The sequence below is a fragment of the Onychomys torridus genome, unplaced genomic scaffold (assembly GCF_903995425.1).
Source record: "Onychomys torridus unplaced genomic scaffold, mOncTor1.1, whole genome shotgun sequence".
Classification (NCBI taxonomy): Eukaryota; Metazoa; Chordata; class Mammalia; order Rodentia; family Cricetidae; genus Onychomys; species Onychomys torridus.
In genome coordinates, this window is record NW_023412263.1 from 225400 (window position 1) to 244754 (window position 19355).

General features: G+C 37.1%; 1 protein-coding gene across 1 annotated transcript in view; it reads right to left on the bottom strand.

Moving 5' to 3' along the window:
* Window positions 1–19355, bottom strand: part of LOC118575579 (vomeronasal type-2 receptor 116-like) — an 83988-nt gene that overhangs the window by 57035 nt on the left and 7598 nt on the right. The window contains exons 2-3 of the mRNA XM_036176064.1: window positions 17225–17525; window positions 16062–16868 (exon numbers count right to left, since the gene is read on the bottom strand). Coding sequence (XP_036031957.1) covers window positions 16062–16868; window positions 17225–17525 — 1108 coding nt within the window. The remainder of the gene's footprint in view (window positions 1–16061; window positions 16869–17224; window positions 17526–19355) is intronic.

Here is a 19355-nt window from a genome sequence, read left to right on the forward strand (position 1 = left end):
AATTCTGGTTAGCAGATTCCAAAGAGAGAATCTTTTTATGTAAGTCCTGGCCAGCAGATTCCAGAGAAAGAATCTTTTTCTGTAAGCCTTTATTGCTATCTTTTAAAACCTGTAAATCCTGATTAGCAGATTCCAGAGAGAGAATCTTTTTATGTAAGCCTTCATTGCTATCTTTTAAAACCTGTAATTCCTGGTTAGCAGATTCAAGAAAGAGAATCTTTTTATGTAAGTCCTGGTCAGCAGATTCCATAGACAGAATCTTTTTCTGTAAGCCTTTATTGCTAACTTTTAAAACCTTTAAATCCTGGTTAACAGATTCCAGAAAGAGAATCTTTTTCTGTAAGCCTTCATTGTTATCTTTTAAAACCTGTAATTCCTGGTTAGCAGATTCCAGAAAGAGAATCTTTTTATGTAAGTCCTGGTCAGCAGATTCCATAGACAGAATCTTTTTCTGTAAGCCTTCATTGCTAACTTTTAAAGCCTGTAAATCCTGGTTAGCAGATTCCAGAAAGAGAATCTTTTTCTGTAAGCCTTCACTGTTATCTTTATAGCCTGTATCAGTCCCAATAATGACTCATCTTTGTTCTTATTATTAAACCAGTGTTTGAACACTGTGTGAATTATTACAATGAATGTCAAAATGGTACAGGCCAGATATGTCTTAGGGAGGTCGTATATTTCCAGGAAAATGTCATTCATCATACAGGCAAAAAGGTTATTAAATTCTTGTGAGGTAATGTTGTCAGCCATATTACAAGAATTACTCAAAATTTGTTAGTCGTTTTTAAGTTGTAAAATTATCACGTACTTTTACTTGAAAGAAGCTTACCTTTCCGTGGTTTTGGGAGGTGCAGTAGCACTCTTCAGCCAGCAGGAGGCGTTGGTATAGCTCCAAAGCAAGGCCTACTGGCAACCTTGGCTGGCGGCAGCTGAAGGCAGGAGCCAAGATGGCGGGGAGCCAGCACTCAGGGAGGAGTGGGAATGCCTCACTCACAGCGGTTTTCGCTGGTCTAGGGGCTAAGCTAGGGAACTGAGACAGGACAAACTGCTCCCTTTTTCGGGAATGGAACCGTGTAGGCGTCCCCTGGTTAAATGGAACTTTGCAGGCGGGTTTAGGTACCCGCCAGCCGGGGAGGAGGCTGAGGGAGGGAGCCGCCTGGGCCTTTGGAATTTGCCCCACGTGAGCGCCAGATATTGGTGAAATTATTAAGGCCACTCCACGTAGTTAAAAGGGAGGTTTATTTTGTGGGGTACTTACAAATGAGGGGGTAGGTTACAGGGTCTGGCAAGGGTATAGCACAATCCGGCGTTGTTCTCTGGAGAACTCTGCTCGGTCTACCTCCAGCGTCCAGAGTCCGGGAACCAAGAGAGTGAGTACTTCCCGATCCTTCGTCTTCCGCTTCCTCCTCTGCCCCGCCGTGGGCGTGACCATTACCAAAGCCTCAGTGGGGCTTGGAACTTCCAGGCCAATGCTGGGATGGCTACCCACTACAGTCAGGGCCCATTGGAAAAGGTTCCAGGCCCTCTCAATGCTGTCATTTATGTACTATCTGTTTATCTCCACACTATAAGTCCTTCTATCTAATATTTCCTGCTACTTACACTCAAGAAAACTCTGGGGAGCTGTGGGTTGGTGGGTAAATGCCCCACAAAGAATATTCTTAGTGTTGGGTTGTTATATTCCATAGATGTCTCTTATGTCCTTTTAATCCATGATGTTATCTAACTCCATTGTTTCTTTGTTTAGATTATGTCTGGACAACCAACCTATTTGTGTAATTAGTGTATTGACGTCACCCAGTATCACTGTGTTAGGATCTATGTGTAATTTTAGCAGTAGTAGTCTTTCTTTGACAAATTTTTCTGCCCTGGTAACTGATGCATACACATTTGGAATTGTAATATGTTCTCACTATATTTTCAATTTGATAATATATAATATCTTTCTCAATATATTCCACTGAGGTTTGGTTTTAAGTTTATTTTATCATATAGTATAAAAATAGCTATGCCTGCTTTCTTCTTAGATTCATTTCCTTGTAATATTTCAGTCTTTTAAAAGTATAAAGTGACTGGCCTTTATGATGAAATATGTGTCTTGGAAGCATTAGAAAAATGTATCTTGTTTGATAAACACATTGCATGAAGTAGGTAAAGAGAATCTGAATGAGTGTTTTTATGCACTTGACTAAACAGAGATGCATAAAAGCTCATACACAAATTGCAAACCATTATACATGCACACCAATGTTCTTCTGTGATGTTTGCCCACAATATACATGTCATTTTTAGGCATGAGGGATTAACCAAGAACCATGAATTGTGCTTCAGTTTCTGTTTTTAATCATATAAGGTTCTTATGAATTTTTCATCCAGGGAGATGACTATGGATGTGTACCAGGAGCTACCTAGGATTATTCAAGAGCACCAGAAACAGTTGAAAGAGACAAGCAATTATATAAAAGAAAACAAGTGTACTCACTTCAAGAAGGATGGTCTTGAGAGCCCTAGACTCAGTGGAAGATTTGGGGGAAGTTTTGGTAGAAGGCATGTGTTGAATTCTCTGCTTGGGGCTATACTGGGTAAAAACACTTAATATGTTGGCCCAGACCATGAGGACCCCACATACAGCATCAAAGAGAGGCAGAAACACATGATGCAGAATTTTGCCAGTATTTTTTCCAAGAAAAAATAGTAGTACCCACAGTCTTGTATACTTATATTCCTACCTTCCAATTTTCAAGTCATGTGGAGGAGATTATAAGAATTTATGAAGATGTTCAGAATGCAACAGAAGCATAGGAATAAACCACTGTGTTTGAATGTTTTGTCTCTAATCTCTGCTCACCTGGAGTCCCTGTGGCTGATGGTAATGGTCTGGCAAACACTTATGAAGCTGATACTTCAAATACATGTACTGCTGCCCATTTTTTTCAAGGTACAGAATGAGCTTGCAATCACAATCACTCACAAAAACTTTCAGCCTAAAAGCTTCCATGCTCTGCAGCACTCCTTTGTAAATAAAGCAGAGTTAAGACAAAGGCTTGAACCTGGATGGATGGCAATTGAGAAAACATGCAAAGTTACAGTGCAGTGCCCTGATTGCTGCTTTGATGGCATCTTGAAATGCAGTTTACAATATTTCCTTTGTGCTTAAACATAAATGCTCACCCTACAATTCTTGGGCTTTGAGCTATTCTTTACATCATGTGAACACATGAATGCAAACTTCTATTTTGAGGTTACTATAGTCATGGGTGAATATTTACAGGGAATAACAGATATTGTAATGTGATAGCAACTTGCCCCATAGTAAATCAACCTTGAGGTAGTACCTTGTAACCTTTATGGTTTAAAATAGCTTTTCTAGATCCACATGAGGAATATAGGTGTAATGTGTTGTAGAACTCTTAAAAACCAGGCCATGTATTTTGGACAATAAACACAGATACATTTTAAAATATTGAGTGTGAGAAAAATAAGCTATCTTGAGTCTCAGATCACACACAAAATCCTTAATGAATACCAGGAGAATATGAATCTTTGCTGACTGACCCTATTCCTCAGTTCATTCTCTCCTTCCTTTACAATTTTGACATACACATAAGGTCAATCCACACTCCCATTTTGATAGGGCCACTTACCCACACACTTGACATGGGATTTCCTTTATGAACTTTTGTTGTGGGCTATCTTTCTGTATGCTGTGGATAAGTGTTTCTCCCATTGCTTAATAAATAAAGCTACATTGGCCTAAGGCAGGGCAGAATGGAGCCAGGTATGAAATCCAAGAGAGAGAGAGAGAGAGAGAGAGAGAGAGAGAGAGAGAGAGAGAAAGAAAGAGAAGGAAAGCAGGGGGGGCAGATGCTATGAGCCACTGCCAAGAGAAGCAACACATGATAGAACAGGTAGTACCACAGAGCCATGTTGCAACATATAGATAAATAGAAATGGGTTGAGATTAGTTGAAAGAGCTAGCTAATATAAATTAAAGCCATAAGTCATATATTTTATAATTAATATAAGCCTATGAATGATTATTTTATAAGTGACTATGGGACCATGGGTAGGATAGATTCATCCCCACATTAGTGCTGGGCAGGACCAGAGAAACTTCTGGCTACATTTGATCCTCAACATTTTAGCAAGAATTTCCATTCAAAACGTGAGAAAGCTTTTAAGAAGGGTTCTAAAGTGGAACAAAGAGCAGCTTCCTAGTTGTGTCTCTCAGGAGAGCCATAATACAAAGATGTCTTAGCATGGAGGCTTGAGCTACAGTATGGTGTGTTCAGGGCATGTGGGCTTGACCTACAGCATGGTAGATTCCCACCATAGTACACAGAGATGTCTCCAAGTGCACTGCATGGTGGACTTAGCTTGTGCTAGTACAGACAAAAAAGGGAGTTTCTGGGCTGCACACTGCTTGATGGAAGCATAGACCCACTGCTTCCTAGAGGTGATAGTAAACATAGTTCCACCACGTAAAGAATCAAGAGGAGTGCAGCCTGCACCCAAGTCTGCTGCTTTGGTCCTATTCACACTGCAGTTTAAAACAATGGTCAGAAGGTATATAAAATCATAATATGTAATATATATTTATTTATTTATTTATTTATTGCAAGGGTGGTTCAACATACGAAAGTCCATCAATGAAATATACCATATAAACAAACTCCAACAAAAAACCCACATAATCATCTCACTAGATGCAGAAAAGTCATTTGACAAAATCCAACACCCCTTCATTATAAGGGTCTTGGAGAAATCAGGAATACAGGGAACATACCTAAACATAATAAAGGCAATCTACAGCAAGCCAACAGCCAACATCAAATTAAACAGAGAGAAACTCAAAACAATACCACTAAAATCAGGAACAAAGAAAGGCTGTCCCCTCTCCCCATACTTATTCAATATACTACTTGAAGGTCTAGCCAGAGCTATAAGACAACACAAGGAGATTAACGGGATACAAATTGGAAAGGAAGAAGTCAAGATTTCCCTATTTTCAGATGACATGATAGTACACATGAGTGACCCCAGAAATCCAACCAAGGAACTGATACAGCTAATAAAAACCTTCAGCAACATAGCAGGATACAAGATCAACTCAAAAAATTCAGTAGCCCTCCTATATACAATAGACAAACAGGCTGAGAAGGAAATCAGAGATATATCACTCTTTACAATAGCCACAAATGATGTAAAGTACCTTGGGGTTATGCTAACTACGCATGTGAAGGACCTATATGACAAGAACTTTAAGTCCCTGAAAAAAGAAATTGAGGAAGATGTCAGAAAATGGAAAGACCTCCCATGCTCATGGATAGGCAGGATTAACATATTAAACATGTTGATCTTACCAAAAGCAATCTACAGATTCAACACAATCCCCATCAAATTACCAACACAATTCTTCACATATCTGGAAAGAATAATACTCAACTTCATATGGAAAAACAAAAAACCCAGCATACCCAAAAAAATCCTGTACAATAAAACAACCTCTGGAGGCATCACAATCACCAACCTCAAGCTCTACTATAGAGCTTCAGTAATAAAAACAGCTTGGTACTGGCATAAAAACCAACATGTGGACCTATGGAATCGAATTGAAGACCCTGACATTAACCTGCACACCTACGAACATATAATTTTTGGCAAAGAAACCAAAAATGTACAATGGAAAAAACAAAGCGTCTTCAACAAATGGTGCTGGCACAACTGGATGTCAATGTGTAGAAGGCCACAAATAGATCCATATCTGTCACCGTGCACAAAACTTAAGTCCAAGTGGATCAAAGACCTCAATAAACATACACTTATTCTCAACCTGATAGAAGAGAAAGTAGGAAGTACTCTTGAACGCATTGGTGCTGGAGATCACTTTCTAAATATAACACCAGCAGTACAGACACTGAGAGAAACAATCAATGGGACCTCTTGAAACTGAGAAGCTTTTGTAAAGCAAAGGACATGATCAACAAGACAAAGCGACACCTACAGAATAGGAAAAGTTCTTCACCAACCCCACATCTGACAGAGGGCTGATATCCAGAATATATAAAGAACTCAAGAAATTAAACATCAAAATGCCCAACAGTCCAATTAAGAAATGGGCTATAGAGCTAAACAGAGAATTCTCAACAGAGGAAGTTCAAATGGCTGAAAGGCTTTTAAGGAATTGCTCAACATCCCTAATTATCCAGGAAATGCAAATCAAAATGACTCTGAGATATCACCTTATGCCTGTCAGAGTGGCTAAGATCAAAAACACAGAAGATAGCTTATGTTGGAGAGGATGTGGAGCAAGGGAAACTCTCACCCACTCCTAATGGGAATGCAAGTTTATACAGCCACTTTGGAAATCAATATGGTGCTTCCTTATTTATTCATTTAAATAATACAATTAATTCCCCAAAAAATGAGAATAAAGTGATATAAAAAAAATATTAGCCATACAAAATTGAAATTACACAGCCAGTCTGGATTGTGTTGTCTTTGGCATATTTAACTGGAGAGAGACATTTGATTATAAAGGGTCCTCAGTTAAACCACTATGTATATTTTAAAGGTGTCTTGACTTTAAAATTTGTGTCTATTTACATAGTGCTTTAGAAATGAGGTTCTGCTTTTGTTTCCACACATGATTAGAACCTAAGTATTGCTTCTAGGCTAATATGGTTTGATCACCCAAGAACCAGTGAGGTCAATAACACCTCAAACACTACTATAGCCATGTTTTAACTATAGCTCTTGATTTTCTCAGGATACTCATAAGATTGCCAGAACCCCCAAACAACAGGAAGTAGTATTAGAAACTATGCCCAAACTTCCAAATATTGTTTATAAATGTTTATTTTTATTTAAAGGTGGTTGTGTATAAATGCAATCTCTATCTAAAAAGAAAAGGGGATATAGATATGATAGCATCCAAGGATAGATTATTGAACCTACATTTACAGAGCAGCAATTCTTTTGAAATGTTTTATATTGCTGTGGATTTTGGTTTATTGATTAAAATTTAAAGTTAATTTTGTTACACTATATATATATTCTTGTTTCTGTTGAAGGTATTATATTTATGCAATTCATTTAAAAATGTAATATATAGTTAAGAAATACAAATTAATAGTCAATAGGGTTTTTTTTGTTTGTTTTTCGAGATGGTTTTCTATGCATAGTTTTGGTGCCTGCCATGAATGTCACTCTATAGACCAGGCTAGTGTCCAACTCACAGAGATCCACTTGGCACTGCCTCCAGAGTGCTGAGATAAAGGCATGCTCCACCACCACCCAGCTAATACTCAAATTTATAGTTATATTAGTTAAGTTGGTTTAGATATATAAAGATATATTTCAAGTGCATAGGTAATCTTCAAACAATTCCAAGGCATACAAAATATGGCATTTGAAGTGTTTTAAGAACTTCAACTTTTCTGGACATTGAAACATGTCTGCCCCTGTCAGCACCAATCTACTTCAGAGAAGATGATGGACATTTAAGAAACTCCATATGGAGCTTGCTTGAGTCAGTACTTGTCTAGCAACATCTGTAAGATACCTAGGGAAACTAGGATCACTATTTCCTGTAGAAAACTCACTGAGGGGCTCCAGATCTCCCATAGACAACTTCAAATAGGGCCATAGCCATTGAACATCCCCAATAATTTTTGAAAACCATTTGAAGTTTGCAAGCTATGTTCTTAATTTCCATTTTCTGAAGTTTATTTTCTTTAGAATACAATATAGTCCCAAATACTGAAAAAGCAGCTGTCTTTGCACTTTCTTAGCGCATATGACAACCTGGCCTGAACAAGACTCTTCTAAAGCTGTGCAGATGTGGCAAACAAGACTCCTTCATTTTCATATGTAAGCAAAGTATTACTTACTTAACACAGTGGATTCCTCTGGGTATCCTTCTTTGATTTACATTTATTAGCCCAATGCTTCCCTCTCTTGAATCCATAACAAGTAATCGTCTCATGACAGGCAAGCTTTGGTGATCTGTTTCCAATCTCTGGGAGGCAAGGCTTCTATCAATCTTGGGAACATTTGAAATCCTTGCATATCCTTCCCTCTGCTAGCTACTTCTCTAACACTAGCTGTCAGGGGATGATGCATGACTAAGGGTTAGGGTTTGCCAAGTTCCAGGAGGACGTTGCACCATATCTATCATAGGCCAGTTTTCTACATTGATAGATGGTCCCCAGGTAGATCTAATCCAGCCCCTACTGTAGAAAGAGGGTGTCTGTGTCCAAGGTCTCATGCTTGGGAACCCAAGGGCACACTTGCTCTACAAACTAAAACATTTCTGTACTGGCTGCTGCCCTACTTTAGCTCCTCTGACTTTTAAAATATCTTTAAGCAAATGTACAAACAGTTGTCTATATTACTCTGCTCCATATTTATAATATCACTCCCAAGTTACTCACTGCACTTCCACTTTAATAATATCTGAGTGCTCCATTCACCTGAATGACCCTCATGAAGCCCCCTGATTTCAGATCCCTTGTTTGGGCACCACATGTCAGGACCAACTGACCTGTGCTACAGGATCTGAAAGGGGGAGTGTAGATTAAAAAAGAGACAAGAGACAGAAGAGAGAATTGGGAGGGCTCTCAGTGAATACAGCAGTAGCCCCAAATTTATTTTGCAAAGGATTTTTTATACACAAACCAAGGGGGGCAAAAGACCTCCTCACCAGGATTTAAGGAATAAACAAGCATAAACATCACCTTATTATCAAAACATCTAGTAACCACTCCTTTGTCCAAACATCCTGCTATTCAGCCTTGAGGAATAAAGACAAGCTTGAACTATCTGATCTTAAAACAAGATGGAATCAAACCACAGGCTGGAGTCAGTGTGACTCCTGAAAGTATGTCCTCATGTTTCTCTCAATTTCCTCAGGATCTGTTGTAAAGTCATCTCTTTCATATCTAGCTTCATTAATTTAGATATTCTCTCTCATTTTGTTGACTAATTTGTCTAAGGCCTTCTTGATTTCGTTGAGGAAATAACCTTTCATTTCTTTTATTCTTCATTTGGTTTATGCTGTTGCTGTTTGTTTCTACCTCATTGATTTCATCCTTTATTTTCAGAGCTCTTATTTTTCAGTCCTCTTATTTCTTTTTATCTACTATTTTCAAGTATCGTTTTTTGGGGGAATTCAAGTGGGTATTATAATAATTTATACGAAATCACTCCAGTGTTTTTATGTAGGCATTCAGTGCATTGAACTTGCCTCTTAGAACTTCCTTCATTGTGTCCCATACTTTGCATATGCTTTGTTTTTATTTTCATTCTTGGTTTCTGTCTTGACCCACTGTTCATTCAATAGTGAGTTGTTCAGCTTACATGAGTTTGTATATTTCCTGTTGGTATTGTTGATATCCAGCTTTAATTCATGGTGGTGGGACAAAGTCCAGGGTATTATTTCAATTTTCTTATAACTGAGGAGACTTGTTTAATCCTTATTTGTGGTCAATTTTGGAGGAAGCTTTGTGAATTATTGGAAAAATGAGTATTCTTTAGTGTTTGGTTGTTATATTCCATAGATGTCTGCCATATCTATTTGATTCATGATGTTATCTAATCACGGTGTACGTACCAATATGCGATTTTAGCAATAGTAATGCTCATTTTACCATCTTTTGTGCCTGACATTTGATGAAATGCTTAGAATTATTGTATGTTTTCACTATATTTTCACGTTGATTATTATTTAATATCCTTCTCAACCTATTCTATTTACTTTGGGTTTGAAATTTATTTTATCATATAATATAAAAATAGCTATGCTTGCTCTCATCTTAGATTCATTTCCTTGTAATATTTTTAATCTTTTTAAAGTATGCAATGACTGACCTTGTTTGTGAACTGTGTGTCTTGGATGCATCAGAACAATGCACCTCGTTTTTACTCAATCTTTTAGTCAGTATAGGATGTTAGTAGAATGTTAGACTCCCCTGTCCCATAGTTTAAAAGAATAATTTATAATGATTTTCAGCATGTTTCCTAAACAAAAATGTCTATACTGTTGGAAATTTTAGTCTTATTTCTTACTATTAGATTAAAGCTGAGAGTAAGAAGAATTATCTCCATGCATTCCTTGTCAGTCAAGTATAAATTAATTTATTCCATTGTTTGCACTAGAGGACAACTTTTTTTTTACTCTCTATTGATTTTATTGTCCAGATTCACCTTTGCTCAAGCATCTTTATTCTTTGGATGGGGCTAGCCTTAATACAATTTCCCTTGGCTAACATATTTGGTGTACTCAATCTTTTTCTACTCATTTTACCTACCAAACACAGACCCCTTTCTCTTCACTCTTTCTGCTCCAGCCCCCCTCCCTCCTCCCCAACCCACCTCCAACAGGGTAATTTCTTCCTCTCATCCAACAATGTAATTTCTCCCATGGGAGGACAGCTAAGTCTGGTACATTTGGTTAAGGCAGGACCAAGCCATTCCTGCCATCATCAAGGGTGAACAGGGTGTCCTACCACAGGCAATGGGATCAAGAAAGCCAGTTCCTGCACCAGGGATAAGATCCTGATCACAATCCCAGGGTCCCCTCCAAAAGACCCAGCTACTTAATCATCTCACATATGCATAAGGTCTAGACTGGTCCCATGCGGGATCCACAGCTGTAGAGGACAACACTTTAAAAAAAAAAGTTTGATGTGAATTGAAGGATAATTACTTTCACAGCATATTTAATTACTTAGTAAGGAAAGCTAAAGAACAACATTAAAAATATAGAAGGTATAAATCAACTTTAAATGCCAATTAATAGAACTGCATTGTTATTTTTCATGTTATAGTGAAATTACATCATTTTCCCTTCACTTCTCTCTGACTAAATGAACCTGAATACCTATTCTTTCTCTATTACAAACTCATGGACTCCTTTTAAAGTTGTTATTACTTATATACATTCAAATATCTGTGAGTACATATTAGGAATATAAATGTATGTGTAATTCCTATACATAATATATATCTTATATAATATATAACCTATACATATAATTTCAATTATAACACAAAAATTATATGATTCATGTATACAAATATATATAAATATACAATCCTAAATTGTATATGAATACCTTTTTGTCTTACAAATCATTTAGTGTGCTCTGCCTCATGGAAGACTTTTTTTCTTCTGTCAGCTTTACTTTGTTTCCTGTAATCATTGTATGGTTGAGGTCTAATGAGGTTTGCCATTCACATCTGCATGCTTGTTGCTGTGTTCCTAGTTCAGCTCATGTTTATGAAGTCATGTTGATCAGACATGATGTGTCTTTATGGATAATGTCTAACATTCCTAAGAGACATAATCTCACATCAAACTCACAGGTCCTCAGGCAATTAGATTCTTTCTGTCTCATCTTCATCAATGAAACCTGAACCTTAGGGGAGTATTTACTGTAAATGTATCAATTGGAACTGGGATTCACAATTATTCAATTTGATTGCTTGTGGCCTTTTATAATTGTATGCATCTGTTACAATATGAAATATCCTTAAAGAGATCTGAAGAACAGACTTAATTGTGTGTGTGAGAACAAATATTTAGAATGTTTAGGGTCTATTCTATTTTAGTAAAGTGGCAGTTGTAGCTTCTCTTCTGAGATTCAAGACTTCACTAGTTCTTGGTTGTTGCTTTGGTTTCTATAACTAGTGTTGGTTTCCCTCTTGACAAGCAGTAATTATGTTCAGTTACAGCTAACAATAGCATTTGTGAGTCCTCTTAGCCTAGTATATACACATAAGAGCAAAAGAGTCACCACAGCTAGGACAAAACTCACAGTAGTAAAAGTCTAACAATTTTATAAATTTTGCTGGTATTTAATGATGTGGAAGTAGAAAATATTTTACTTCATGTATTGTAAGTATTTTTCTGAAATGGTGATGAATTCTGGAAAAATATGTAACTATAAAGTGGCACATTGTAACCTATTCATGATTTTAAATGAAGAATATACACTTATTCAAGGAAAAGCAGTTAATTGGAAGAAGCATTCAGATAAATGTTGTGCAAATGCCTAGATTAAAAGGGAACTGGTGGTAGTCAGCTAGATTTAAAGCAGGTGGGAAATGTGACATATGTCATATGAGGACAAATAAGGGACCCATGTTGTTAGACCTAGTTACTTGTTCTGATTGACTGACATTTGACATTGTTTAATAAAATATAATTTGTAGTTAGTCTACATTCTAACTTATCATGCAACATATTATTCAGTGACATGTTCATAAAAGAATACAGATACATTTTGAAAACATCATATTCTTCAGTATAATTATATAAACTTGAATGAAAACATGATAATTTAGTGAAGGGACTTGAGACATTAAGAAACAAATGGCTGTTCTTGTACAAATCTGGTATGTTAAAATTTGAATATAAAATAAAATTTTGATCTATATATTTTGACCCAGCTATTGAAAGACAAGATAAAATTTTACTAGGAAACACTTGCAAAATTTAAGACAACATGTGATGAGCACAATTGGAAACGAGAATATACTTGATGCTTTCAAACAATTTAAATCAATAACGTAATTCTTAGCAGTCATAGAAAAATATGGTGGAGTGGTGGAACTGGACATTTTTAATCCCAGAAGAGATGGTCTGAAGCTGTCCATCTCAGAAGGGTAGAGGCAGATGTAGGTAGATCTCTATGTATTCAAAATAATATGAAATTCACAGAAGGTTTCAGATAAGCCAAGAAACATACCTAGGTCCTGATCATATGAAATTAACTCCTTGATTTCAAGTGTGGATAACTCCAATAGCTCCAGTATAAAGAGGCTCTAGTACATTGGATGACTGTAGACAGAAATTTTGCTGTAAGTAGATGACCATGTAAAAGCACAGAGAATCAAACCCATATTCTAATTGCATAGTACATATATTCATTAGAGATTAACATGACTTCATCTTTGAAATTCATGCCTGAAAATGAGAACTATGTTGAGTTTTGAACTAGGATTTGAGAGTGTTATTCCTTCTATAATGTGGCCTTTTCCTGATATGATGAACTGAGTTCTCATCTTACTTTATTAAGATAATATAGCACTTAGGGAAAAAAATGAGGCCAAGGAGGGCTGCACTAGAAGCCAAGATAGAGAAAACTTCCATAGCCACCATGACCTTCCCCTTGGTGCTGTGGTAGACAGGTAGGAATGTGACCCAGACACAGAAGAACACCAGCATGCTAAATGACAGGAACTTGGCTTCATTGAATGTGTCTGGAAGATTCCTTGACATGAAAGCCATAGTAAAACTCCCAAGTGCCAAGGAGCAGAGGTATCCCAGTATACCATGGAAGGCAAAATCTGAGCCCTTGTTACACACAATGATGATATGCCCATGTTCAGCATGAGCATCATGGTCAAGGAAGGGAGGGGAGGTCCCTAGCCAGATTCCACAGAAGACAAGGTGGATCAGAGTACATATGGGGATGATGAAGTTTGGAGCCTTTGATATTATTAACCACCTCACCACTCTCCTTGGAAAAGTAACATTGAAGGCAATAACCACAGTGATAGCTTTGGCCAACACAGTGGCAAGAGCCACAGTGAAAGCACCTCCAAATGTGATCTGCTGCAGGATACAGGTTGTGGTGTTGGGATGACCAATGAAGAGCAAGGCACAGAGGAAACAGACAGTGAGTGAGATAAGCAATGAGAAACTAAGGGTCCTATTATTAGCTTTGACAATTGGAGTGTCTCTGTGCTTCACAAATAGTGCAAGGACCACAGCTGTGAGTACAGAAAAGCACAGAGCTATAGTTGTGAGAGACATCCCCAAGGGGTCCTCATGGTTAAGAAAACTCACAGCTTTCTGGAGGCAGTGTTTCTTCTCTGTGTCTGCATAATGACTCTCTGGACACTTCAAGCACTGCTCCATACCTGATCAGAAAGGAAGGTATGATTTAATCCAAGCTGAAGTTATGCCTTTTATTCTAAGACATTTTTGTGTACTTGTTGTCAGAACTGCTATCTACATCACTTTCCTTCTCAATGACAAAGGAACACGAACTCTGTAGTGAACATTTTCATATTTGTACCACTCAACTTACTTATCTGATATTTCAGCTATTATTTAAGTGAACTTACAAAGTGTCTTGGAACAACTCTCAGTAACAGACCATTGGAACTGCATTGAGGATATTGTTTTATATACTATTTCTCAGAATTGGAGCATAAAAATGGACATAATCTTAGTCATTACGGAAATTTGAAATTTTAGTTATGCTTTATTGTCAATAATTATATGGTGGGGATATCAAATTCAAATTGTTAAGTTTCTGTTCTTGCTGGGAAGAATCATTATTAAATAATAACCTGTACTACAATTAGGTTAGTTTTAATCATTATTGAAATATAGTTAGGAAACATCCAATTTGCACACTTTATTACTATGTGTTAAATTTGTGGGGAAATAAAGCACATTGATTAGTACAGAGAATAGGGGATTCCCACAGGAAACAATAGCTGAAGTTGATCATAAATTTAAATTAATTATAACTCAGTGCCTACTCTGCACTATTTAAACACATGGTGATGCACATTTCATATCCTAATTAAGAGAAGGAATAAATTTGTCTGACTTCTCTCTAGATAGTTTTTTAGTTTTTAGATAATGCAGAATCCTGTAGAAATGTGGAACCATTTCTGTAGATTTCTGCTTACCTGTCTCATTGGAAATCTCATTGTCTGCACAAGGAGTGCAATCAAAGCAACAATCAGCCTTGCCCTGTAAGGACTTTTTCCTGAATCCAGGACCACAGCTCTCACTGCACACAGAATGAGGAATCTGAGAAAAATTGGAGCAAGTTAGTAAATTCTCCTGATTTATTAAAAGTCTCAATAATATTTTTAATATCACATAATTAATTTGCAAGTGTTATTCATATAAATGTAGAAAAGGAATTTGAGCATCTGTGATCGATACAAAATTGGTCAATAGAAGTTGTTATAGTGGGGAATGTATTTGTATTTTTATTATAAGTTTAATGCATTGAGATAATATATAACCCACCTCTGAATATCTTTCTGACCATTGTATCATCTTCTCAGATAAAGTCAACTGTTGATTCTGGGGAGCATTGGGCAAAAAATTTCCTACTTTCACTTTTCGTCCAAGACCCTTTGGAAAATTCCAAAAGTTGAGAATGTCATACTTATCACCATCTAACTTCTGTTTCCATTCTAAAGCCATGTTGACTCCCACATGGATATTCCTCAAGAATGGATGAATCTGAAAGTGATTCAAGAATATGTTTTAATGAGTGTCTGAGTGTTTGAGCACCAATGGATTATCATCTCAATGTTCATCATCTGTGGTGTAGGATACAATAATAATGTAGATATCATTGAAGGTCAGCAAAGGTGATCTAAGTTAATGGAATACAATTCTACATCTGAGGAACAGCCAGCCTCAAGAACATCTTCTATACAAACTTAGGAATGGAACTTGTGAGTATTGATTGAAGCAAATCACAATTCCTTCAAAAGAATTCTATACTCATTTACACACAGGGTTCATCCCAATGTTCATTGAGTAAAATGTGGCTGCTTATGACTAAATATTTATGACTAAATAGTGGTTAGAAGAAATCATTTATGTACTAATAACTTGTGATAATGAGCTTTCATTTTTTCACTGAGAAAATTCTTAGGATTCTGGTGTAATAATTACAATGATAAAATTATGAAGCTATTTGTGACACAATTTTATATTCATTAAAATCATTTCCTTCTTGCCACTAGCACCTTATTCCTCAGCAACATGAACACAAAGATCTGCACTGACCTGGAAGATAGGATAACACATGAAGAACTTCCTGTGGAAATACACACACACACACACACACACACACACACACACACACACACACACACACACACATGCATATATGTATGTATAAATACATATACTATATGTAAAATACTGAAATATATAATACCTAGTATGGTGCCTCTGAACACTCTCAAAATTTCACATTGTTGGTGCTCTAATACAATGGAAGGGATATTACCTGCCAGGGGAAGAACACAAATCTTTCCCCATTTCCAAATGGTTGCGTTTGTACTTGCTGAAGTCTCATCTCATGGAGACTATGGGCCACAGTATATACAGCCTTGTATGTACTGTAACTTTCTTCATTCATTTCCATGTCAAAAATATGTCTAGGCAGGAATTCCAAGGAAGCATTGGGTTGGCAGTTATCCAAAAGATGACAATCAAGCTCTGAAAATGAGCACTTGAAAAATAAAAACCACAATTTAGGAAGGTAATTGTCTTCTGGGTATTTATAAGGATTAACTATTTGGATAAAATTTTTAAATTCAGCCACCTGCTCATGGTGTTGTGAAAAAATGAGACTTCCATGGAACGAATCCAGCAAGAAATAATCAGCCATATTAGTAACATCCCACTCAGAGGTCATGACCCAGACTTTTGTCGTCAAAATCTGTTGCCCTAGATTGCTCATTAAACCTTGTAGTGAATCATTGTCACCATAAATGATAATAATATTCGCCAATGTTTCCTGGATGATGCCAAGATTTTTCCAATATTTGTATGAAAGTGAATTCCAGGTGCTTTGAATCATTTCAACAAAAGCTATGCAGACTTGCTTTTTCTCCATGCTTTCTCTGATATCTGCTAGAAACTGAGTCCCTCTGTGATCATCTGGGATAAGCAGACCCACCCAGGTCCAGCCAAAATGAAGCATCAAAGAGACCATGGCAAGAGCCAGAGTTGTGCCTTTGGGGGCCATCTGGTAGAGAGAAGTAAACTGACCTTGTTCACTGAAGATAGGCTCAAAGGGACCAACAGTGAGCTGAAGAGGGAAAAAAATGGAAACAAGAGAAAGAACAATGACATTATGCTTGATTATTGTTCTACAGAAACAGATGGAAATGGTTACCACAAGGATGGATTCACCCTGATTTTAAAGGCAAATTTCTATGAGAGAAGTTTTCAGAAAATTAAAGGCCTATTTATATTTTTATTAATCTTTCTTGTCTACTCCAACCTCCACTTTCTTTTACCAGTGACTGAAATAGTGGTCCATCTCCAATTGTCTGGACAATTGTCATTGATATCTAACTACAACAAAATATACCTTTTTAACTATGGACACACCTGAAATGTCAGCCATGGAGATCTGCATTTTTATCCCATACAATTCCTCACCTGTGGAAATTTGTAGAGCTGAAGCAGTGTCCCAATATGGGCAGATTTTGCCCATGATATTCCTGTTATTGCAGCAGTTGACTTTCTCTCCTTTTCACAGTTATAATTACAATGAAGATTCTTTAGCCTATGTAGGCCCGTGAGCCAAAAAAGAGCATTCATAAGAATGTTTTTCTCACTGTATGGGACATTATAGAAATCAAATCCCAGAGATATGTTGGGTAAAAGATGAGGGTTCCTGTTGATTTCCTCAATGGCAAATACCAGGGCTAGAACCAACTTGTGTGTTTTAAAATTATACCTGCAGACATTGAATAAAAACATAACTGAGGAAATTACAGACCACACAGCACTGCAGATTCCAACTACAAAGACTAAGGGACAGATTCCAGAATTCCTGGGTGCAGCTGGGAATTTCAGTGTTTGTGGAAACTGCAATGCCTCTATGCATAAGCATAAAGTAGGAGTACTAAGCCCCTAATCTTGACTGAGACTAAATGAAAGACATTTAAGGCTTTAAAAATACCTGTGAATTTGGCTCTAGCCCTAGAACTTCCAGATGCTCCCATACCTTTTCATTGCTAGTCCATGACACAAAAAACACAGGGGTTTTACCCAAATGTTGGGACCATGGAAATTCCCTGTGATATATCAGTCTAAATCATTGAACCCTGTAGCCATAGGGTGGCCTATCTGTCAAATATGTGTGGAGAGTACCGCTAACTCAATAAAATATTGCAATTGAGTTAAATGTGTTAAGATCTGATACTCACAGTATCTAGGAAAAATGAGGTCTTCTACTGAGGAAAAAAAATCATCAACTGTTTAATAACTGTTTGACCCAGTACAATACTCTACTCCTGGCCCCAACTTGGGTTCAGTTTGTCATCAATCCAGCTATCCCTCTTGCCTGATGATGACCTACAGGTACTCCTACAAGACTATCACCAAATGAAAGATTAAATCAGGAACTTGGGAGATGCAATACTTACTTTTAATAAAATTATTTGTGCCTAAACGAGTAACCTCATCCCAGGTATTGGAACTGATTGATCTAGCCCAGTATCTCACATGGGGAAAAGGAAACTCCACTGCTATACACATGGACCATCAGTTGATATGATTTTACAAGTGCATATGTCAACTGTGTGATCTATAGAGAAAGATGGCTTCTCACTGCTTCAAAAAAGGACATTAAAAAATCTTGGCCCTCCTAGGGGCTATGTGGCTTCCCCTAGAAATTGCTGTCCTTCATGGGCACACAGTTGAACTCACTATCTGACAGATGAAACTAAAATTTATTGATGTTCTGATGACACATACCACAAACCAGTGCTACCTGTGATTGCAGAGTAAAGAAAAATGTTCAGTACAAAACTTTATGCAGTCAGAAGCTTACCTATGTCCTGGCCTGATGGCAGTTAGGACAAAACTCTTGAACTTGCATCTCCCAAGTAAACACACAGAGGCTTATATTAATTATAAGTGCATGGCCATGGCTCAAGGTTTTTGCTAGCTAGCTCTTATATCTTATATTAGCCCATAAATATTAACCTATGTATAACCACATATTCTGTGGCTTTACCTGCGTCCATTAAATGTTGCTTCTTGAGTGGCACGCTGGCTCACCCAGCATTCTTCCTGCCTCTCACTTTGAATTTATTGCTGCCTCTAAGCTGCTTTATCATAAGAAAAATGGCTTTATTTATCAACCAATCAGAACAACACATATTTGCAGTATACAGAACAACATTCCTCCATTGCCTATGTGTTGATGGAAGGTACCAGAGGAAAAGTTCATTCTTTCAGAAATAACTGACTGGATTTTGGTAACAAACCTTCATCAGGCTATTACCCTGGGAACCACAAAATTTTCTGAGTTGTTCAGACCAATGTATGTTATAGCTATACTCGACACACTAGCATGGCATATCTCAGCCATAATCCAGGATTGTGTTAAAGTAAATTGAAAACAGATAGTCCTTACCCAGGAAAGGATATAAATAGAAGACCAACACCCTGTCAAACATTGGAAAAACTGACTTCAACCAAGATCTGGATTGCTGGGGAAGGTAAAAATGCTTGCAAGTTTCTTAAGTTACCATTTTTGAGTGGTTAGAAGTGTTCTCCA